This window comes from Ammodytes marinus (assembly GCF_949987685.1).
Source record: "Ammodytes marinus genome assembly, chromosome: 16".
Lineage (NCBI taxonomy): Eukaryota > Metazoa > Chordata > Actinopteri > Uranoscopiformes > Ammodytidae > Ammodytes > Ammodytes marinus.
The window spans coordinates 18,792,879-18,816,020 of record NC_137220.1 but is presented as its reverse complement, the minus strand read 5'-3'; the positions used below and the strand labels follow the sequence as shown (position 1 = coordinate 18,816,020).

The 23,142-nt window shown below is 41.4% G+C and overlaps 3 protein-coding genes across 3 annotated transcripts; 1 reads left to right on the top strand and 2 right to left on the bottom strand.

Annotated features, from left to right (window-relative positions):
- Positions 1 to 107: 107 nt before the first annotated feature.
- On the bottom strand, positions 108 to 2,356 carry rrp7a (ribosomal RNA processing 7 homolog A). The gene is made up of 7 exons (XM_080043245.1): positions 2,288 to 2,356; positions 1,952 to 2,094; positions 1,730 to 1,855; positions 993 to 1,116; positions 710 to 807; positions 410 to 617; positions 108 to 286 (listed from the first exon to the last, which is right to left on the bottom strand). The coding sequence occupies exons 1-7, from the start codon at positions 2,349 to 2,351 to the stop codon at positions 201 to 203; spliced, it is 849 nt and encodes a 282-aa protein (XP_079899371.1). The 5' UTR covers positions 2,352 to 2,356; the 3' UTR covers positions 108 to 200.
- A 474-nt stretch (positions 2,357 to 2,830) lies between these two features.
- On the bottom strand, positions 2,831 to 8,494 carry poldip3 (polymerase (DNA-directed), delta interacting protein 3). The gene is made up of 10 exons (XM_080043662.1): positions 8,419 to 8,494; positions 7,597 to 7,706; positions 7,026 to 7,459; positions 6,842 to 6,886; positions 6,626 to 6,706; positions 6,273 to 6,497; positions 6,022 to 6,099; positions 5,766 to 5,895; positions 5,025 to 5,091; positions 2,831 to 4,080 (listed from the first exon to the last, which is right to left on the bottom strand). Exons 1-10 carry the CDS (start codon positions 8,484 to 8,486, stop codon positions 3,864 to 3,866), a joined length of 1,455 nt encoding a protein of 484 aa, XP_079899788.1. The 5' UTR covers positions 8,487 to 8,494; the 3' UTR covers positions 2,831 to 3,863.
- A 983-nt stretch (positions 8,495 to 9,477) lies between these two features.
- Positions 9,478 to 23,060, top strand: fam234b (family with sequence similarity 234 member B). Its single transcript, XM_080044372.1, has 13 exons — positions 9,478 to 9,556; positions 10,634 to 11,212; positions 17,659 to 17,772; positions 17,878 to 18,045; positions 18,219 to 18,334; positions 18,551 to 18,701; positions 20,251 to 20,392; positions 20,512 to 20,706; positions 20,876 to 20,954; positions 21,118 to 21,285; positions 21,472 to 21,592; positions 22,063 to 22,289; positions 22,404 to 23,060. The coding sequence occupies exons 1-13, from the start codon at positions 9,520 to 9,522 to the stop codon at positions 22,404 to 22,406; spliced, it is 2,100 nt and encodes a 699-aa protein (XP_079900498.1). The 5' UTR covers positions 9,478 to 9,519; the 3' UTR covers positions 22,407 to 23,060.
- The last annotated feature ends 82 nt before the right edge of the window (positions 23,061 to 23,142 follow it).

Below are 23,142 nucleotides of genomic sequence, written 5' to 3'. Positions count from 1 at the left end.
GGAGTGGGTACTAAATACTTTACTCTCCCAACATCAATGATTTCCTAAATATCATTCAGTTCTTGTGAGGTGCTGTTAATTCATGAAATCGTGAAAATTAGTAAATCAGAATAGGATTTTATTAGCACAAAAGTCAGTTTATAATGTAGCTAAAACACAAAAGCAGTGACATGAGAAAAAGGAACGTCATGGTTGTGGACTCAGTAAGGTCTGAACTTTCTCTGTGCCCTCAGCAGAGATATTTTCTGTTTATCCTCCTCAAACTTCTTTCTTAGATCAGCAATATCTGAAAAAGAGAGAAGCTTTAAATAGTTATCAAAGTTCTCAATTTCCTTCACCAAACATTAAGGGCAACTTCTAGCCAGCAGAGGAAAAAAATAATAATACTAAACTAAAATCATCAACTTACGTTCTTTCTGGGTGTTTCTGTGCTGCCAGGTGTAGAAGTTCAGGAGCTCCTTCCTTTTCTTCTTCCTTATCTCTTTCTGTAGCGTCTTCTGGTTGGCTGCTTCGCTGTGGGGGCGGGCCTTGGTGCCCTTCTGACCCCTCGTGACCTTTACCCAGCCCTCTTCATCTTCCTGCTGCTGCTCAGCCTCCTCCTTCTGTCTCTCCACATCCTGTAGCAAAAAAACAAAACCTGAGTTGAAGCCACTTGGACTGGGTGAGTGTGGGATGTCACTGGAAGAAGGGCCGCAATGTCCTCCCTTACCTCTTCTTTCCGCTTGTCGTAGCCTTCCATGAAGGAGTCGACTATTTGTTGCAGGTTGTCTGGCTGAATAAAAGACTGTGTGTACTGCTGAATCCATTCTGGCGTGAGAGAATGCAACACATAACAAAGACTGATGAATGTATTTAAATCAACAAGAACTGACTTACATTGAAATGTTAACACTGGATTCACATTTGAACGCTTCAAAGCAACACTAAACAAACGTAAGAATTTTAAACTCTGCATTAAACAAATAAAAATGCACCACTGTAGCGTCACTCACTCTGCACTCCTGTCCCCACTGGACGCTGCTCTGTGCTGACCACCAAAGGCACATTGTGTGGGTGTGACTTGGCTGCTGCTATGCTGGAGGAGTTTTCGAACACAATGTAACCCACTTTAAAACCCTGGAGGGTAAAGACAGACACAGGTATGGAGTTATTTTCCTATCTTTATTCGAGAACGAGGTATTTATTGATTTCACGTTCGGATTTTGAAAGGATCTACCGCAAACTCTGCCCTCGCACTCAAATGTATCCTCATCCAGATTTTCTGTGCTGCTCCTGCTCAAACTGTATGCTTGTGTTTTAAACATTTTGCTGCGCCTCCTCACACTCGTCGTGATGCTAACATTCAGATAAATTGTTGCTCACACAGATTTCCTATTTCCAGTGTCATCTCTCGTCTTCAAACTTGCTTATCTGAGCTTAGCTAACTATTCAAGAGTGCATAGAGGCAGACTGTGATGAGCTGAAGCTGGAACCAGGAAATTTGTGCAAGCAACAACATATTTGAGTGTGAGAAGCAGAATACTTCAACACAAGCACAGTTTGAGCAGAAGCAAAGTCAATCTGAATGCCAGCAGGAGCAATTTGAGTGAGAGGGCAGCGCTTGAGGGAAATAATTATAAAATATGAATATGAAATCAATAAATCACGCTCTCAGTCGAAAGACCAGGCTATACACAGGAGGTAAAAATATACCAAGTACAGTGAATGTTTGTTCATGGTGCAGACAAACCTGTTTTGCAGCTGGTTTAAAGAACTTGTTCAGCTTGGGTCCAGACTCCTGAGAAGAGCCCGGGTGGTCTCTTAGCTCCACAGACTGAACAAGGCCAAACTGTGAGAACAGCTCGTTGACAACAGCCTGAAAACACAGAGACAGCAGGGCGAGAATGACAAGCTGCAAAAAGTGATTGTATTTGTAAGGGAAGAACTTCAATGTCTCTATAGCAGACAGTACCTCTGAGCAGTATGGAGGAATATTAAGCACAAATAAAGTCCGGTCCAGAGGTCTGTATGTACTCTTCTCTGCTCGTACTTTGTGCTCTTTCACGTACAGCTGGTGCTGGGCAACGCTGTCAGAAGTAAACTGTAAAGACAGCACTGTGTAGAGACACGAGAAAAACAAACCAAATCGTGAGGACAACACTGCACAGAGACACAAGACAACAAACACGTCATAGTATCCATAACCACTCAAACCGTGTCAAATGACAAGCAAAACGACTTGTACGAGGAAACATCAGTATCCGAGCAAATAGCTGACATTAATATTCTAACATTAGCCAATTAATACCTGTAAATCCTCCAGGGATAATACAAGCCTGGCCACTGGCGTGTTTCTTCTTGGACGGCGCCATTTTGTTGTGACTTTTCACACCGGAAGTACAACTAAACCTAGAACGTAATTTATTTCTTGTAGAAAATAAAATGCAACCCAAATAACGAATTGAGCGATAATAACACCATAGACACATATAAAACATATTCTATATACATCTATGGATAACACACTAACATAAATTAAGAAAGAAAAAGCATATTGTCATAAGCATGTCATGGAATCAGTTATCAGTGTCCCTCCAGTGGTTAAAGAATTTCCACAATAAATCAATGTGTTGTGATACCCCGGTTGTTATAAAAAGTACACATTTTGAAATTCTTACCACAACAGTTGTATATTGAGGAGAAACTGTAAAAGCACACAGAAGACACATAAATAAATTAATTACTAGTATGAGGTTTATAGAAAGTGTAAATACTTATGAATAAGACACTGACCTCTACAAAAACACACCATCTTCATTATATGGCAAACAGCAAGGACTCAGACAACGTCTACAAAGCTAAATATTTAATGGCGAAATTTCACAGACAGATCAGACCTTCCTAATGTCTTCTTGACTGACATCCCAAGGAAGCAACAGAAAGTAATTTACAGTCCACAAAAAGAAATAGAGTGCAATGTATACTAGAAAGAATTAAACATATACTGCTTCAAAACTGGACAACCAAGTAAAACCAGTCACAAACAGAGCATACAAGAATCTGAATGCCACAAGGATGGTATAAAAATTAACATGACTGTTGGAAAACTAGCTTACTGAAATTGTAGAACTTCATTTTCTGTCCATCCCTGATTTGCTAACAGTATTTTCAGTTTTGGATGGAAGGACGTCCTCTCTGGGATAGGTATAGGAGGGGATTTGGTAAGGACAAGTTATTTGTCCTGCCTAATCAGATAGATATGAACATACTTCTTTGTATCGTTTGGTCTTTATTCAATTTTATTTTTATGGACAGTACACACTCGAAAAATCCAAAGAGAGCTACAGATGAATTAAACTGAACACACCTGTGAGGATGTACAGGGCCTTACACATAATGTGTTGCTCAATGACAACACTGCTTGATAGAAATGACAATTAGTTATTAAGGTTTTTTTTTTGTTGCCCTTTCTCCATTTTGGGGGGGATTTGTGTGTAGGTGAAGTTAAACTGGAGTAATTTTAAAAAACTCAACATATTCAAATGGGCTGACATCCAAATAGAAGAAAAAATAAAAAATCCCTACACTTCCAGTTTGATTTGGCAAACCCCACCACATCGGATTAACACAACAACTAATTACACCTTCTTCCACTGGTCCATTCCAGGAACAAACGGGTGACATTTGGATCCACAAAACCAAAAACACAATGTTGCGTATCCAAGAACATCCCGTTCAGAAGTCATGTATATCAAATCTGTAAAAATTAGTTTCATATGAGAGAATGCAGGCTGCCTTCAGTCAACGTTTGACAGTTTGTATGTGAACACTGAGAATACAGTAATATGTTTATGAACAGACAGTGTATTCACACTAGAAAGGAGCTATATCTTGATGCGAAAGGCAGTGGCCTGTGAGTTGGGGGGCTCAGTGGAGGAAGTGGACTGTGCGGTGGACTTGAAGAGAGCTTTGAGGATGGTCAGGGGGTCCACCTCTGGGGTGGGCTGAGAGGAGGCTCGCTGACCGGCAGGGCGAGACAAGGAGGGGGGCAGACCGTCTTTCTTTGTGGCACTGCCTGTGCCTGGAGTGTCACTGAGCCTCCTGTAAGCATGGAGAGAAAGGGTTGTCATATTTCAAATCAATGGATCACAAAAAAAAAAAAAACAATGGGGGGAGGGGGGTCATTTTCGCACAAACCCAAACACTTGTTTGCTCGCCTGTCATTTTTGCCTTGATTCATTTCTAATAGATTAATAGCCTATCACTTTCTACAAGCCCACGTTTATGCAGGTTGAACAGGAGTATAGATAATTTTTTTATGTTTCATTGCACCTTCTTGCGAGCATTGTTCACGTCAACTGGGTTACGTAAATCTTCAGTTTAGCTCTCATCTCTCTGCCGTTGCTATGACTGCGCACGCTTGTGTGTCTTTTTAGTGTCCACCGTGCTGGCTGATACACACACACACACACACACACTGAGCAGGGCAGATGGATTCTAAAGATTAGCTATTATCTTCTCCAAATAGTTTGTGCAATTTCAGATTTGAAATAAATGAATGCGTGTTTCCAGAACACCGTTCTCAATTTCAAAACTTAAAAAAAAAAAAGTTTATTGATTTTCCCCAAGCGTTATGATTTACTAACCGTGTACACATGCAGACCCCTACCCTACACTATCCATACTAAATAATTAAATCACCATATGTGTAATCTTAGTAAATGCTAACCAAAAAGGAGTTGGAAAAATAAGGCGTGTACTTGTGTAGATAGCTATACAAACACTCCATTGCTTATTCAAATAAGAGGGTGAACAAATCCGGGTAGTCGCTCAGTATTTGCAGGTAATAAGTGGCAGATCTTATAGTAGCAGCCAATGTCTCTTTCCTTTATTACTTGAAGAAATATAGGGTCAACATGATTTTCATTCCCTGGGGGAAGTGAAAAATGACAGCTCATAGTAAATATCTTAAGTGTGTGCATGTTAACAAAGTCAACTACAGATTCATGTGAAATAAAAGAATGAAGCCGAGCAGGCTCACTTACAATAGAATGGGTTGATCAGAAGTGATGACGTTTCCCTGAATATGAAGGTTACACTTCATGGGTTGACCTAAGGATGAGAAGAAAAGATCAATAAACAACAAAAAAAACTGACAATACACAGAAACTGCCAAACTTTATAAATAAGGTTTATGGAAGTCTCAGTCAGTGCGTTTACATGCAGACTTATAATCGGATAACTAAACGAATAAGACCTCAACAGGACTTTTAAACTGCATGTAAACACCTTTATCCGATCTACTTCGGACACAAATCGGCACAATAACGGACAAGAGAAGTCGGATAAGAACACCTAGATAATTCGTTCATTGTCGGCTTTCTCTCTGCATGTATACAGAGATCGGATTTCGCATATCGGACTTCTCATTCTGTGCTTGTGTGCCTGCGCGTGATAGGCTACACCATGGGTTATTGACGGAAGAGAACCGGACATGGCTCTAAAACCACTTGTTGAAAGCATGGTTGAAAGGGCTACAGCGCCACCTAGCATAGTGGAGACAGCCATGCATCGGACATTTATCCGATTTCTGAAAGGCCATATATACTCAGACAAGTGACACGGTCCGTTCGAGTGTCTTGTTCGATATATGTGATAATCCAATCTAGTTGTGCCATGTAACCGCACTGACTGATGCAGACAATACCATATCCTTTACTTTCACACAAAACCCAGCTGATGTGTGTGTGTGTGTGTGTGTGTGTGTCATGGTTTCTGACACTCACCGTCCAAGCAGCGATTGTTGTACTTCCTGTATGCACTCACAGCGTCATCTTTACGTACAAACACCACTTCAGCAACGCCCACCTTCACCAGCCGCGCTCGCTTCAAGGCGCCACACACGCAGAACAGCTCCTGAGGACAAAAAGATTGACAGCATAAACAGTCGATGAATGATTAGTCGTAGCACCACTGCACACTGCAAACCGTTGAATATCAAACATTCCAAAAGGTCATTGGCAATCAGTGTGATTTACTCACCACTATGTCTTCCTCAGTGACGCGGGGATGCAGGTTGTTCACCGTTATTTTTGTCCCCTCCAAAGGACTGAAAGCAGGCTAGAATGATGTACGACAATAATTATTGATCAAGCATATGCAATGAAAAATGCTGAAAATAAAGATATCATGAAAGTTACAGCCATTGCAGTTTAGCCAACATCATGAAGTGGTCAGAGTGGAGGAGTATATTCCCTGCATACCGAGATATGGACTCTAGCTGGGATGTTTACCTGAGGCGGAGCAGCAGCTGCTGTGCTGGTCTGTGCTGCGTTTTGCTGGAGAGTCCTGGAGACTGGTTTTAAGGCTGCAGGGGAGGACCTGTTAGCAGCCATGTTGGTGTTGGGCCGGGTGGGGGCCACAGGGGCAGGGGCACGTGGTGGGGCTGTGTAAGCATCGTTTTTAACCACCTTCGTGATTGGGGCTGACATGGAGAATGTGGAGCCACCTGTACCAGACTGTAGAAAATAAAAGAGTGGAGAGGAGGAGTTTTAATAATGTAGGAACAAATGCTGGATGTGCAACTGTTTAATGACATGGTTGAGTGTCTTTAATGAAGTAGGGGAAGTCATGAAGAAGCTCTTACCCGGGATTGTAGTAGCATACTATGAGCTGTAGTGATCTTCATCTGTTTATTTGGGACGCCATCATACTCATTTAAGACAGACTGTGGGAGACCAAAAACCTCATTTCAGTACCATGTTTCAACATCTTAACAATTACAAAAAAGCAACATTGGGTCTCCATCAGAAGAAAGAATAGCTTTCAATCTGTCGTAAAAAAATAAAAAAATAAAAACTACCTGTGGAGCTGCACGTATTCCACTTGACATCCCCACTGGACGTTGCTGTAAAAGTAGCAACAAACGTTAAAATACAGTCACGGTGACACGCTAATGTGCTTTACACCTAATCAAGTAGACATGCATGGAGCGGAGGCCGTGTCACGATGACCTCCTGGAACAAAGTAACTTATTTTAACCTCACCTGAATAGTCTTGGTTATTTTTAGGGGCGGTACAGCAGCCGAGTATGTCTGTGTCCCTCCAATGCTTCTCTTGAGACTCAGTCTATCGCGAGCATCCATCGTTCTCTTAGTATTGCTCATCTGTGGTGTTGCGCCACCCCTCATACTCATATTCAGTCCTTGTAGATTAGGGGCAAACTGCCTTGCGTTCACACTGGCAAGATCGTTGCTGGCGTGTATCTGTATCTGTGGTACAAATGGGTGTCTCTGTAGTTGGTGTGGTACTGCTGGTTTTTGCGTGGTCTGTACAGGGACGTTGAACTGAGTCGGGCCCTGTTTGCGTGAGTTGATCATCTGACGAGCATCCTGCACACCGCCCGCTCCGCCCCTACCACGGATTTTGAAGCGGGCATCTTTTTGGACCAGCTTTTCTCTGGCATCTTTCACTTGAAAACCTGACAAGGGGAGAATTGTGAGCAACTTTAAATCGACCCCAAAACTTGAAACTTTCTGATCCATTGGTTTTTACTGACTCTAAAAAAGGGCATACGGGATTTTTTATTTTGTTCTATTAAATGATGGTGCCCTTTACCTGCTGCTGCTCCTCCTCCTCCAAGCCGCTGTCTCACATCAATAGCACCAATCTTCTGCCTGGCGTCGAAACTCTTGCCAGTCCCTCCTGCACCCCTCCCAAACATTGTCCTGAGAGAGTGAGAGAGAGTATTTAAACTAAGCACTGATAACATCACACCGATTAGATGTTATTAGCTTTAGTTTCATTGTAATACTTACAATATAAAAAGGTTCATTTTAGGATTTTTTAAATTCTTAATAGAATAAGAATAACGAACAGGGCTCAATACGAGAATTTACCATCTCCTGATCTTTCTCACATTAATGGAGTCGGACTGGCAATAATAAGACGTCTTATAAATGGATTTGGACAATTTATCACTATGATTGAATCAAGTGCTTCCAACTATCACATTTTTCCAATGGGTGGACTTAAACATATGCTTTGTTGCCCAAATATGTTATCTTGCTTGCTGACCATGGCGCTAGAAGCTACAAACATGAGCAAACTGCTCGCGATGCTAACATCTTAACAAGTGTTTGCGCTACCGGCGCCTACCGCCTTTACTAAATATTGAATTGGTTAAAAAACGGAGACGGGCTGAATGATGAACCCATATGTTTTTGAAACCAGAAATTAATGGTTTCAACCGTGAAGGCCTTAAGCTAGGGCCAGCTACCTAGCGTAGCGTTTACGAAGCTGTAATGGGCTAGCGTTAGCTTACGGTAGCAAACCAACTATCAGCAGCTCTCTATTCATGTTCTGCTGTTAGAAATGTTGCTACAAGTTGCCACTTTCTTAATAAACACGTTTATTTCCGTGCGGTGATAGTTTTCATACCTTTGAACTGGTGCCTTGAGGTTAATACCGCGCTGTCGTATCACTTCATCCAAAGAGACGTCTGCCATTTTCTCACTCTGCCTCAGCCTCACCGCGCGTGCGTGTAAGACAAGTTTTTGCGAGAATTACGGAAGCCGATTTAGGCAGGAATGCAAACTGACTGTTGGAAACTGACGATCATTTTACTGTTTTAATTAACTTGTTTGTTGAACATGTCTCCCAAAATTAGGCAATGGCGTCGATGTAATGTTAAGACACACATACTACGTCGATTTCAGACCATAACCACTGTCGCAAAATAAAAAACAATCTATCTGCGATCGATTACTTTTGACAAAAGGCCAATGACGTAGATGCCTGGGTACCCATGAGCCTTTTCGCCAAATTATCACAACAAGAACTATTTATGTTATGGGCAACACCTTTAGTTTAGGATAATCAAACAATTTCACATTTAATTTCCATAAACAATTGTTAAATGCATATGAAACTGTTGATTTAATCTAAAACAAACTGCTGTTATTGAGACAAAGTTGACACCGTAACAGAGAATACCTGGGCACTTGATGATGAGCCGACATCGACAATTGACTGGTCATGCCTTAAACTGATGAGTAAGGAAAATAACGACGCGGGGTGACGCCCGTGTCCTCGTGCAACTTACGAGATCAATTTTTGAATGGGTATAGGTCTGCTCATTGGGTGACTTGTCTACTTTGCGAGATGCCCTTTGGGACTAGGACCTACCCTTACCTATAAGTGTTTAATGGAAAAAATAATATCAGTAATTAAAATCCACCTGCAATCTGTTTACAAACTTAAAGCTCCACTTCATCAGTCTGGTGAAAAATAAGCATTATCTGCTAAAACAAATTACACAGCTTCATGTAGGCTACACATTTTTGTTTGGTAACTTGCACATGACTATATAAAATAGATGTGTGCACCAGAATAAAAATCCAAGCAATTGATCGCAGAGCGTGACAAGTAAAACTCAAAATCCCAGGATGCAGTCGGGAAGGCACAATTCCAACCTGCTGCCCTCGAGTTTTTCATCACCGCTGCCTCACGTTGCTGTTTAGCCGATCCGTTGGAGGAGAAATGGCTGCAGCTCTGTCCCGTGCCCTCAAACTGCCCGGTAAGATGCGCTACTCGTATTTTACCGAAATAGACAAAGCAATGTATCAGATATTCTACTGAAACCATCGACATTCAGGATTAACCTGGGTGCTCTGTGCAGATCCTCTCTTGCTACTCTGATATTAATATACAATTGATTCATTTGATGCTCGGATCTTTCTCACGCATATTTTCATAACAAACCAGAACATGTGTACCGAAATAGTCATTTAGAATAGATTCATCCACTCGTAGTTTTTTGTCTGTGTAAAGCAGCTTGCTGACATATTTTCTGTCAATGCCCCTATGCTGGTTTTGAGCTAGCGGCTAGCCGACGTGTTAAACCAAATCTGGTTTTGTTATTGTCTGAGTAATCTAAGTATATTTACTAACGTTACTTATGAAACCACCAGCGACGTGCATGAGTTCTTGTATTATTCTTTGTGTAGGCTATATGTTGCAGTGTTATTATAATATTATATTTTACACAAGTTAAATAGTGAAACCCTATTGTAGGTGTAATGAATGAAAACAGTAACTATGTAAAGAATAATAACAACAACAACAATAGTAATAGAATAAACTATATTAAAAACGTTGAATGTATAGGCTAAATTCCTAGTGGTTAACATACTCTGGGTATTGAGGGACAGTAATTGAACAGCACACATTATTGAACAGCACACATTACCGGACTTAAAGACCCTTACATAGAGTGATGATGAAAGCCAAAATGTTGATTGTCCAGAGTAATGGAAGAATATATTGAGAAGAATGATGTCTCAGACACAAAATGCACTCATTGTCAACTATTTTCCTTGAAACAGTGTACAAAAAATTGTCTAAAGCGATCTAGCAACCCCTTGAACCCCCTCGCGCCCCCTCACTCATGGTGCAAACGACAACATAACAAAACATTTAGTCCGGCCCAAGGCATTGTGGGAAATGGGCCGTCTCTACAATATCCTTAATACCGCAAGACAATATATCCGAGTATTTGCATATCAATAATATATCAGCAGTGTTTCCGATCACTTAGTGTCAAGTTAGTACTACACAGAGACGATTGATCCTCATCAGCTCCGTGTCTTTGCAGGGAAGAAGGGCTCGGAGCTCGGGGAATACGACCCTCTCACCCAAGCCGACAGCGAGGATGAGAGCGAAGAGGACGACCTGGTGCTCAACTACCCCCATAATGGCCTGGGCAGGGACGGCTGCATGGGAGGGGGGGGCTCCTCAAAGCAGCGGGGAGGGGGAGGCAGAGCCGGGAGACTGGTGGGGGCCAAAGACCAGGCACAGGAAGACGAAGAGGAGGATGAGGAGGAGGACGAAGAAGAGTGGAGAGAGCGACTGCCCAGCAAATCCAGCAGGCAGGACAGAGACGAGGCGAAGGGCACGCAGTACTGGAGCCAGAGGGACTCGGGCAGGGACAGGGCTGGGGAGGACAGAGGAGGGGGCTCTGGGGGCTCAATGGGGGGCACCGTGCTCGGGGTTCACAACGCCCAAGCGGAAGAGAAGAGGATGAGGGTGAAGAATGCCATCCGGAGTGCGTTCTTCCTGGTGCCTCTGGTCTGTGCCACACTGCTGGTGCTGATGTGTGCCTTTCTCATTCCGTGCCGCAAGGGCGAGATGGAGAAGAGGCTTCAGTGGGAGAGAGCGCTGGGAGATGCAGGAGGTAAAGATATATAGTAATGTTGTTGAAGTTTGATAAAGCACTTGTGGCTATATTTTTGTTAGGTCACAAAATGACTGAAAGGTTTGAGGCCCCCCCCCCATTTTCTGTCCCTATATGAGACCACACACACCAGCTCAAATACATGTGTAATTTACTGCAAGTAAAAGAAAAATAAAGAGTAACACAGGATTTTGCTGTGATATTAAACGTGGCGTTAGCTTAAATACCTGTTTACAGAGCCTAGGCTGTGTATTAACACCGGATGTCTTTCAACGCACACCGTATGATAAGGTAGCAGATCGTAAGGACATATTAACTGATTTTTAAACAGAAAAGGGATTTTGACAACTAGCTTTCTCCAGAATCACTGACTCCACCTTTAAAGTCAACTGTCCTCAAAATATCATGGATAATATGAGCTTTCACCACTAATAATGCATTCTTTAAGACTTACTTAGGAGTCTCTGTGGCTAGACCAGTCTGGCTCACCCATTAATTAGTCAACTGTAATTATAAACGATTGTGAGCATCACTCTCTATCTACCACATTTTCTGTTTCAGCATGCATCCCTCCCTATGTTGTGTACTACGATGCGAGTTAGACGTGATGGCCCAGCTTTACTTGCATTATTTGGCTCGATAAACCTGAAAATCCAGATCATAGATAATGGATTTTACGAAGGTGGTTGATGACTTGATTTTCTAACCCAAGTTTCTTCTACAGGCACTGTTCGCATTCACATAAAAGGGGCCGTCTGAAGTATAATTTAATTTAATTTGATCATCTTTATTGTACCGGAACAGTACATCAAAACATACAGTCATGGTAATAAAATTGGACGGGCTATAAAAGCACATGGAATCCATTGTACTTTGTTAAAAACTGCTGAGGGAGCAAAGGAACAAATGTGTATCTTCTCCCTAGTGGCAGGGGCAGACACTCTGCATGGAGAGGATGTTGAAGGTCAAACAGGATGGCCTTTGCCTTCCGAGTGCCTCTCACTTGGTAAATGTGTCCGAGGGCGCACAGGTTAAACAGATCGTCTTTTTGCAAAGAAAAAAATAATTCATGAGCCCTTTTTTTTTAAATTACAAATGTTTAGGTTGCCGAACCAGCACATCATTCCAGATGTTTGAATGCTGAGGGGTTTTAATCCACGTTAAAACCCCTCAGCTTTCTTGTCATCCAGGACAGTGCCAAGGTATTTGTATTGTCTGACTGTCTCCACAGCTACGCCATTGAATAAAGTAGGTGCCGTGACAGGAACATTCCAGCGGAAGTCGATAGTCATCTATTGTGTCTTGGAGACATTGAGTTGTAGATTTGACAAATCACACCATTAGATTAAAAGGTTTTAGTTTTAATTATCCAAGACTGGAGCATTGCCCACATCATGGTCTTGCAGGAGGCTGACTATCACCGAATCATCAGCAAGAGTCTTCTTCTGCACAAAATGGACCGATTGGATGCTGCATATATCACTCAAGAGGAACAGCTTGTCAGCTTTGAAGAATAAAAAATTTTAAATCATAACTGCACTTTTACTTTTGAAAGCAAAATTGTTGCAGAAAATTAGGCGAGACTGAAATGCTGTCAGGCATTTTTAATAAAGTGCCTGCCTGATGTGACAAGCGCACATGGTAAAGCAATTCAACTCTAAACCTAACTCGGCAGAATTCAACATTATACTGATGAACAGCATTCCGGTCTGACATTGTCCCATAATGAAGGGTACCTGAAAACCACCTTAGTTTTTTTTTGCCACATCAAAGGGAAACCCATTTTATTGATTTAATATTATTTGTGATAAATAGGCCTAACAAAAGACTAACACATTTTAAGTCTGTGCTGTTTGTGATCATTTCTGACAAAGGTGAAGTCTACAGTGCAACAGCTTTAGTGAAACTGCAGCATGGTCCTTTGTCCATTGTCCAATGAGTTCAAACTAGTTAACTGAACATTGGTACTGTGGAAGAATTTGTGTAAATTAGGTCACCCTCAGGTTATTCTGTTGCAATGGAATGTGGGTGTGTTCTACTTGAATTTTAAAGAGAACCTGAAAAACATTATATCCTACTGCAAGTGCATTTCATATCCAAGTAAAGCAATACTGATCATAAATAATAGCCCATAATGAACTAAAGTTGCATCCTGTGATTTCAGTGTGAATGAATGGTAAAGTAACATTACAAACATATTCAGTTCTTCACTAAGAGCAAGAACACATTTTCGAATAGCGCTGCACACAGTATTTTATATTTTCTGCATCAATAACTAAATGTAGGCCCTGTGGAAATACACCACAGCACAATGCTACAATTCACTCTGCTATCATTTCACTTCTTTGTTCGGTTCATTAACGTTTAGTTAAGTTTTCAGGCATTCTACAGAATGTAGGTCCTTCAATATAAAAAAACAACATGCTGATAGACGTTAAAGCTAGTTAGTAGGTTTATTTATTTATTTATTATTCTTTCGGACAATTCCACCAATACACAATTTTCTCTTTCATATCTTCATACATCTTACTTTGTGTTGTCCGAAGGGTGACGGAAGAAGCCAAAGGCTTATCAGGTCCCGCCCCCATTTTCATCAGATTCAGATTTAGATACACAGATACACAGTTATTGTTTCAGAAAATTATAAAAAAAAAAAAAAAAAAAAACAATAAAAAAAAATAAGAAAAAAAAAAAAACAGACATGGCATTTAGAGACCAACTTAGCAGTTCTCAGCTCAGTTCAGTTTGTCTGTGTCAATGCAAAGTGTGAAGTGGCCTTGTATGTGGCCTGTTCAATTTCTTATCTGGCAGTCTAAACACATCTGCAAAAGTATTCAAAAACATACAAGTCTGTCTGATGGCCTCTATTATTCGTTACAATATTGTTATGATAGTGACATTCACATTGTGCTCAGCTTATTAGTCTGTAATTTTCAATAATTTTTGAAACATAATTTGTTTTGAAATTGCGCAAACTGCAACTCCCTTTGCAAGCTTAACCCTTAGGGCCTGTTATAATATTAGGCACACTTGTACCGCTAAGGTCCGTAAAATGGACATTTCATTGAGGTAGCTATAAAAAATATTATACATTATTTTTTTTCTACTTTTTTTTTGCCAATTCTTTTCCCCCACATCTGCCCTAACTATTAATATAAAATATTCATGAATTTTAAAAGATGTTAACCCTTTAAATGCCAGGTTTTGGTCATGATGCCATCGTATTTTAGATGAAAAAAACTGAAAAACTGAAATATTTTCAATATACTACATGCAAACTAATTTTTTTTGTGTTGAATTATTAGGCCTGTGATGTGTCAATGATGAGCAGCAAAACTGATTTTCAGGCATTATTATTTTTTGTGCAGTGTCAAATACTCACACTCGTACCGCTAAGGTCCGTAAAATGGACATTTCCTTGAGGTAGCTATAAAAAATATTATACATTAATTTTTTTCTACTTTTTTTTTGCCAATTCTTTTCCCCTACATCTGCCCTAACTATTAATATAAAATATTCATGAATTTTAAAAGATGTTAACCCTTTAAATGCCAGGTTTTGGTCATGATGCCATCGTATTTTAGATGAAAAAAACTGAAAAACTGAAATATTTTCAATATACTACATGCAAACTAATTTTTTTTGTGTTGAATTATTAGGCCTGTGATGTGTCAATGATGAGCAGCAAAACTGATTTTCAGGCATTATTATTTTTTGTGCAGTGTCAAATACTCACACTCGTACCGCTAAGGTCCGTAAAATGGACATTTCCTTGAGGTAGCTATAAAAAATATTATACATTATTTTTTTTCTACTTTTTTTTTGCCAATTCTTTTCCCCCACATCTGCCCTAACTATTAATATAAAATATTCATGAATTTTAAAAGATGTTAACCCTTTAAATGCCAGGTTTTGGTCATGATGCCATCGTATTTTAGATGAAAAAAACTGAAAAACTGAAATATTTTCAATATACTACATGCAAACTAATTTTTTTTGTGTTGAATTATTAGGCCTGTGATGTGTCAATGATGAGCAGCAAAACTGATTTTCAGGCATTATTATTTTTTGTGCAGTGTCAAATACTCACACTCGTACCGCTAAGGTCCGTAAAATGGACATTTCATTGAGGTAGCTATAAAAAATGTTATACAATCTTTTTTTTAACTTTTTTTTGCCAATTCTTTTCCCCTACATCTGCCCTAACTATTAATATAAAATAGTCATGAATTTTAAAAGATGTTAACCCTTTAATTGCCAGGTTTTGGTCATGATGACATCGTATTTTGGAGGAAAAAACTGAAAATGTTTATTATTTTCAATATACTACATGCAAACTAATTTTTTTTGTATTGAATTATTAGGCCTGGGATATGTCAATGCTGAGCAGCAACACAGATATTTAGGCATTATTATTTTTTGTACAGTGTAATAAACTGACACTCATACCGCTAAGGTACGTAAAATGGACTTTTGAAAAAGGTAGCTATAAAAAATATTATACATCGATATTTTTCCAACTTTTTTAGGCTTGAATTTTAAACCAACATCAGTACTAATCATAAATTGAATTTTTGTGTTAGGAAAAGAACCTCACCTGCAGTCCATGCACATTTTCCACTCTTTTTGTTATTATCCAGAAGTGAACAGTGAACAGTGAACGGGCCAAGAACAGTGTAACAGGGACATCATTGGCTAAATAAAGTTGTGTGTATGAGAGAGACTGTGTGTGTGTGTGTGTGTGTGTGTGTGTGTGTGTATCCCCATGACCTAGACATTATGAGCAAAAGGCTAGTGGTTTTCAAGTGGCACTGTTTTCATTCACTCTGTTCCATGTGTAGTTTTTCATGCAGAGGTTCAAAATCCCTCTAAAGATGACTTTGTATAAATGCACAGCACACACACCTACCTGAGGTCCATACACACAAGCATGTGCAGTACACTGCTTCAAATAAGTTAAAACATGGGCCATCTTCAATCACATCAAAGGTGCAGCCGTCAGAGACACATAACATAACATAACAAGTCGTTGAGCTGTTTACACAGCTGCCATTGAAACCAGAGTTTATACAAAGCAAACTGTGGAACTAGTTATTTCTTACCTGGCAATATGGAGGGAGCCTTTACACAAGAAGTACATAAAGCTTTGCAAACAGTGATGGAGTCTGATTCTGATAGCGAGTAATAGGAATCTGACACAGACAATGGTTGCGTTCCGAATCGCATACTTTCTACTATATAGTATGTAGAAAAAAGATTTAGGATGTCCCGATTCTTATGGCCAGATTTAGGATGGTTAGAAGTACCCGGATGTCCTACTTCATGCGGCCAAGATTGTTAGTGTTGAAAACTGCATCCTATTTGGGCTATTCTGACCCACAATCCAGTGCGCACGTGAAGTGACGTAACATCGACGAAGCCTCCATATGAAAACAAACGGGGATGCGACGGATATAAAAGCAAGAGGCAAGATCAAGGCGCAATGTTATGATGAAATAAGAGAGTAAAGTATGTCCCAATAGTATGCCTACTGCATCCTAACTAGATTATTTTTATCGTCGGATGTAGTATGTAGAATAGAAAAAAGAAAGAGTATGAGATTCGGAACGCAACCACTGTGTCTGAAACCTCCATTAACGCGTAACAGGTGGGTCCGTCCCTGTACCATTCCAGTGGCTGCAGGAGTATATCTCTGTGTATGGGTGTTGGTGGGGCCAACTGAATTCTCCACTACTGAAAGTCAGAGGAAACATCCCAGCTCTGGAGGAGGATTCAGAGTAAATGAAAACAGTGCCACTTGAAAACCACTAGCCTTTTGCTCATAATGTCATAGGTCATGGATACACACACACACACACACACACACACACACACACACACACACACACACACACACACACGTGCACACACACCCACACACACACACACACTCCTCAGGGTTAAAGCTAAAGGGAGAGGAAGGGGGGATTGTGACAGTGCTATCTAGTGGAAATAGCCTGTTTTTTCTCCATATGCCAAATATGGTCATAATGACGTAACATGGTGGAGAGTAGTAAAAATGATCAATTCCAAGGTAGAAGCCCAGATTGACACCCAGATATAAAAAAATGCATCAATTATGCTTTGATGGCAGTGTGTTGAAAAAATGGTGTTTGAATGGGTGTTAATGGACGTTTTATGGACCTTAGCAGTCTGAATGTAACTCTTGTTTGTATACAGTGTATTTTAGCCTTACTGTAGGAGCTGAGCTGGAAATAACATTATCATATAAAAATACACTTCCTTACCAGTTTTCATGCCATATGCATGAACACAGCCAAAATTATCCAAAAAAAGAAAAATGAAATGTCCGTAAAATGGACCAACGGGCCCTAAGGGTTAAGTCAAACACAGACGAGGATTCCCCTGGTGGGTGGTGTTCATTGTGTTTCTGTTTCTCTGTACAGGTGTCACTCCACCTGCGCTGGCCTTGTGGGACGTCAATGGCGATTCTGTGGAGGACGTGTTTCTGGGCGTCACCGAATGGACCAATGACACCCATCCCACACAAGGGAACAAGAGTATGTGAAGGATCCCTGGACAATCAATCCTGATATCTTTCTATATTTCTATTTGCCCTTTTGATTCTGAATGCTATATGGATTGTGTATTTTTCTCTCACCCAGTCTACAGTGCGGTGGCCCTGTCCGCAGTCGGCGGTCAGGTGCTGTGGAGGAAAGTCATGCGGGAGTCTGTGATGTACATTCAGTGTGGTCTGCAGTACAGCGGCCAGCAGTCACCCGTGGTCCTCCTCATCGGCAAGTCCATCCTCATGGCCGTCAATGGCACCACAGGTTAGAAGACAAGCCCCTTTCTGTCCCTACCTAGGAATCAGTTAGCACCTCCGCAGGCCTTGTACTGCCGTAGCCTGTTGCCTGGTTATATTCTGAAGGTTACATTTATCTCAGCCTCTAGTTTCCCAAGAGTAGGGAGGGAAGAGCTAAAGAGGTTTCCTTTCACTCCCTAGGAAATAACTTGTGGTTTGTGATGCTGAAGAATATTGAGTCCCAGGCGGTGTTACTGCCCGACCTCCAGGGCGACTCAGTCCCGGATCTGCTCATAGCCACCCTGCCTGCGGATGAGGTACAGCCACTTCCCTCTTTTCCAACCTTACACACGTGAATTAAGTTACACATATCCTACACCTAGATGAAGCAGTGCCATTGTGTCTCCAGTGACAGTCCCATTAGCGGCTGGGCTTCACACAACGGTACCTTCGAAAGCTGAAAGTTGACATATCAAGTATCCAGACAGCGACTACTTAACCCTAACTTGTTCCTGTTTATTCCTTTTTTGAAGGCGTTGGATCTCTCCCTGACCTTGATCTCCGGGCGGACGGGGGAGAAGCTGGGACATCCTGTCCCATTCAACCTCACTGGACAAGGAAAGCTGATCGGTCCTTTGCTGCACAAGACGCCACAAGGGGCGTACTACATCCTATTTGGATTAGGTAAAGGAATCAACCAAAAATATAACTCTAAAGGCCTTAAGGCCAGGACACACCGGTCCGACTACCCGAAAATGGAGTCTGCCGTTTCAGGCAGCTCCAGTCTGCCCGTCGCGGCCAAAAAAGTGCCAAGAACACACCGAGCCGACTACTGACTTTCCGTAAAAAATACGGAAGCCGGAAATTATGGGACAGCTCTCTAGACCATAAACATAGATATAAATACGTATTTATATCTCTGGACCATAAAGAGCACCATTTTTAGCAGAGAGTGTCGAGCATGGTGTCGAGCAGTCAAGAAGGGTTGATGCATGTGAATACTCGCTGAACGAAACAAACAAACACATTAAAACAATGGCTAGTGATGCGATACTGTTGTTACCCGTTTGTGCTACCTGCCTCACTTCCGGGCTTCACTGATTCGCTGGCCCTCCACCAATCAAATTGCTCTGACTGAAAGACTGCCGATTGAACATGTTCAATCGGCTGAAAAGAAGCCCGACGACATCTACGTCGGCCGACGACATCTACGACGGCCGACGTCACCGAACACACCAAACAGATTAGGCCGGGACACACCGGCCCGATAATCACCGTCGGAGAGTCGGGAGGGGGCGGGGACACAAATCTGTTTGGTGTGTGCCGTGAAATCGGTCGTCGTAGATGTCGTCGGGCTTCTTTTGAGCGGATTGTTCATGTTCAATCGGCGGCGGGCAGTCTTTCAGTTGGAGCAATTTGATTGGTGGAGGGCTAGCGAATCAGTGAAGCCCGGAAGTGAGGCGGGTAACACAAACAGCTAACAACAGTTAGCCATCGGTTTAACGTGTTTGTTTGTTTCGTTCAGCGAGTACTCACATGCATCAACCCTTGTTGACTGCTTGACACCATGCTCGACACTCTCTGCTAAAAATGGTGCTCTTTATGGTCCATAAATATAAATACGTATTTCTATCTATGTTTATGGTCTAGAGAGCCGTCCCATCATTTCCGGCTTCCGTATTTTTTCGGGCCACAATACAGATTAGCGCCGCCTGCTGTTGTGGAGACATTACGTCCCGCGCAAGCGCAGAGCGTACGGAAAGTCAGCAGTCGGTTTGGTGTGTTCTTTGCACTTTTTCGGCCGCGACAGGAAGACTGGAGCTCCCTGAATCGGCAGTCTCCATTTTCGGGTAGTCGGACTGGTGTGTCCTGGCCTTTAAACATCACTCTAAAAAAGACGTGTGTACTATTGGTGTATTTTGGCGGCATCTAGTGGTGAAAGTTCTACATTGCAATGCTCCCTTGCTAACTACTCCTATTAGCTATGGTGGCCTTCAAGACAAGAAGCTAGTAAGTAAATATGGCAGCATCCACCACTGTCTCAAGTCTGTTCACAATATGATGTGATGAGGTGAATATGTATTGTGTCTGTTCTGAAAAACGGCAATTTCGTATCTTTAAAATCACAACCCTCTTGTGTTGTTAGCATTATGAGGGAACTGATGCATTTTATTTACATTACGAGTTGATTATTTAAACTGCAGTCTTTTTGTAACTGTCCCATTTAAATCAGGCAATGTGGAGGCCATCTCTCTGCGTGATATATACTTCCGGGCCACTGGCAAAATGCCCATAACTCAAGCACTGAGAAAGAAGGACCCTGCATGGGAGGTACTCAAGAAAAGCAATTCCTCCTCCTTCATACAAATTTACAGGTAAGCCTCAGTGACTGGCACATGGCTCAAAAAAGATTGTAATTACTATTTTAGTACTGGTTTATTAGATAATTTACAACTGCAAGTCATAATTGTATCTTTTGTTGACATCTTTCCAGAGGATCTGAGCGTGTGGAGTTCCTGCTCCCTCTTTTGGCCGGTTTTGGCAACAGCCACAACAGCCTGGACGCAGTCTCCAACCTCAACTCCTCCAAAAGTGACTGGGTGCTGGTGTATGGCTCCAGCAAACTGTCTGTGCTCAAGCAGAGGGACATACGTAAAGAATGGACCTTCAGCTCGGCTCCCATTCACAGGTAAAAGCACGGCCTGCATGACTGCTGCTGCTAGAACTACAGAGAATTCACCTCAGCTCATCAAAGTTGCCGTGAAGTCAGCTACAGTGTCACAGTTTTGAACTGCTGAAAACAAATGTGTTTTGTATTTGTGAGGAATCTCCCTAAAGTTTGTCTTTGCCTGTCATAGCCAACCAGCCCCAGGACACTTTAACGATGACGGAGTCCTTGACCTTTTCATTCAGCACGCAGCAAACGGCATCATGCAGGTAAAACAAACAGTCCTTACACGCAGTCTTTTCAAAGGCTCACACACATTATGCTGCACAAAACAAAACACACAACAGTGTTAAGTTTCAACAGATAGCACAAGATTTAGTCTCGAGGGTATACTTAACAGTGGCAGTTTTTCCCCTTTCTCTTGTCTCTCAGGCTCAGGTCGTTGATGGGGCAAGTGGGCATCTACTCTGGGCTGCAGAGTTTGTGTGTCCTCGTCTCTATTTGGAAACTTCCGCAATCTCCACCTCAACGGGCCAATCGGCTTTCCTCTTCTGGGCCAGCGAACCAATCAAAGCGCAGAAAAATGTCACCAAGACAACTGTGAGTCTGCTCTAGAGCAAGAACATTATTGAATCAGTTTTCTGTTAATATAAAAAATATATATAAAACAGAAAGAGCCTGCTGTGTTTGAATGTGAGGCACAGCTTATTTTATTGTCTTTAAGGTTGACTTGGATGCAATAAAGAAACTCCTATGAATAAAAAGTGTTGTTTTATGGCTGTGCAGGTGGCACCAGGCATTGCTGCACCGGAGCCGCTCATTAGAAAACTTTTCCTGTTGCATCCGGCATATCCCACAATCCTGCTGGAGCTCACCAGTACCACAGACACCGCAGTCACCTCTGCAGGTAAAAGTACAGATCTTCTTGCGATGCATCTCAAGAGATGTGCCCACATTTGAAAACATTAGATTTATTAGTTTTTAATGTACTCCACAATTTAATATTATTAAGACACTTTATTGTTCTTTGTTTGAGTTTGGATATAATTCTGAATGACCAAAACCATTTATAAATTGACATGTGTTGAAAGCAGTTGCAAGATTGTTCTGTTAAAAGGCATATTATTATGCACTGAATTTATACCTATTGTACACTTGGCAGGTGGGAGGATATGGGGGTTGTGTCGTTGGTTTGTGTATAAACTGGCGGGGGGAGGGGTAATTAATGTATAGATTACTCTTAGGGCCCAAATTCGGCCAGGGGACATATCCCTTGCATCTACGCCTATGTGTAGTGATTGCTTTAGTAAGTAATGTACATGTTTAAGTAATGAAAAACTTTTGAACTCCTATTTTCACCCACTTGGGCTCTGACAGTAAGTTACTGGGAGAGCATGAAAGAAGCTGCCTACATCACTGTATCCTCCAGACCCACACCCGGCTCAGAGCCCGGCGCTCGGATAGTCAAGAGCATGGGCCTACGAGCTGCCATCGCCAAAGGACAGATAGTCCGACTAGTGGAAAGCAACAAGCCTGGGGAGCCTGTGACACCTGGCACATTTGACGTCAACAAGTTCTTCAGGCATTTGTCCTTTAAACACCAGGTGAGATACCGTCCCTCAAATCAAGCCTCATCTTCACTGGTGTGTTCTGTAGGGTCATATGTATTGCTTACACTCCATGATAAATCTCTCTTAACTGTGTTGCTTTGTTAATAGTGATGAGCCACGCCAACACTGCTTCAAAAGGACTCACGTAAAGACGAAAAGGACAAACGTGGTGGCTATCCCTGGACACTGGAAGGACGAACTGACAAACTGAGAATTAATATGAAGCTGTTTACATTTCTTTTGGTTGACCAAGTATTAATTTTATGAATTTTTCTGGTACTTTACGGTACGAGATTTCTTTCTTTTTTTAAAAAGACTATTTTAAAGTTGGGATTTTGTTTGTATTGTTTTGGTTCATGATACGTTTGTACATTGAGAATGCTTATTTAAATTATTTATCTTGCCTTTAATATTTAATTGAATGTTTGAGAATGTTTGGACTTGACATGGCAGAAGAGTAACAATGCATTGTAGTTTATTTCTGACAGTGAAGCACAATAATTCTGATGAAAGAGCGTGTGAATATGTGTTTACAGTTTGCATCACTCATGTAACTCTTCCAAGGCCAGTATATCCTCCTGCAGTTTAATTCCCTAAAGCCACTAATGTTCCCTCTGCTTTGTCAACATGTTGAAAAGTGTAGTAGGGTGTCTGTAAATATTGAATGCTGTACAGAATTTATTTATTTGCATTTTTTTCCTTGGCTCATGTTGTCGGATTTTTATGGATATCAGTGACTGAATTTCCTTTTTCTCGACTAAAGATGATGGCATTGTAAATGTATGTAAGCTGCAAAATCACACATCTCAAGAGAAGTATGAAAATCAATTCCTACTGCATTGTGTAT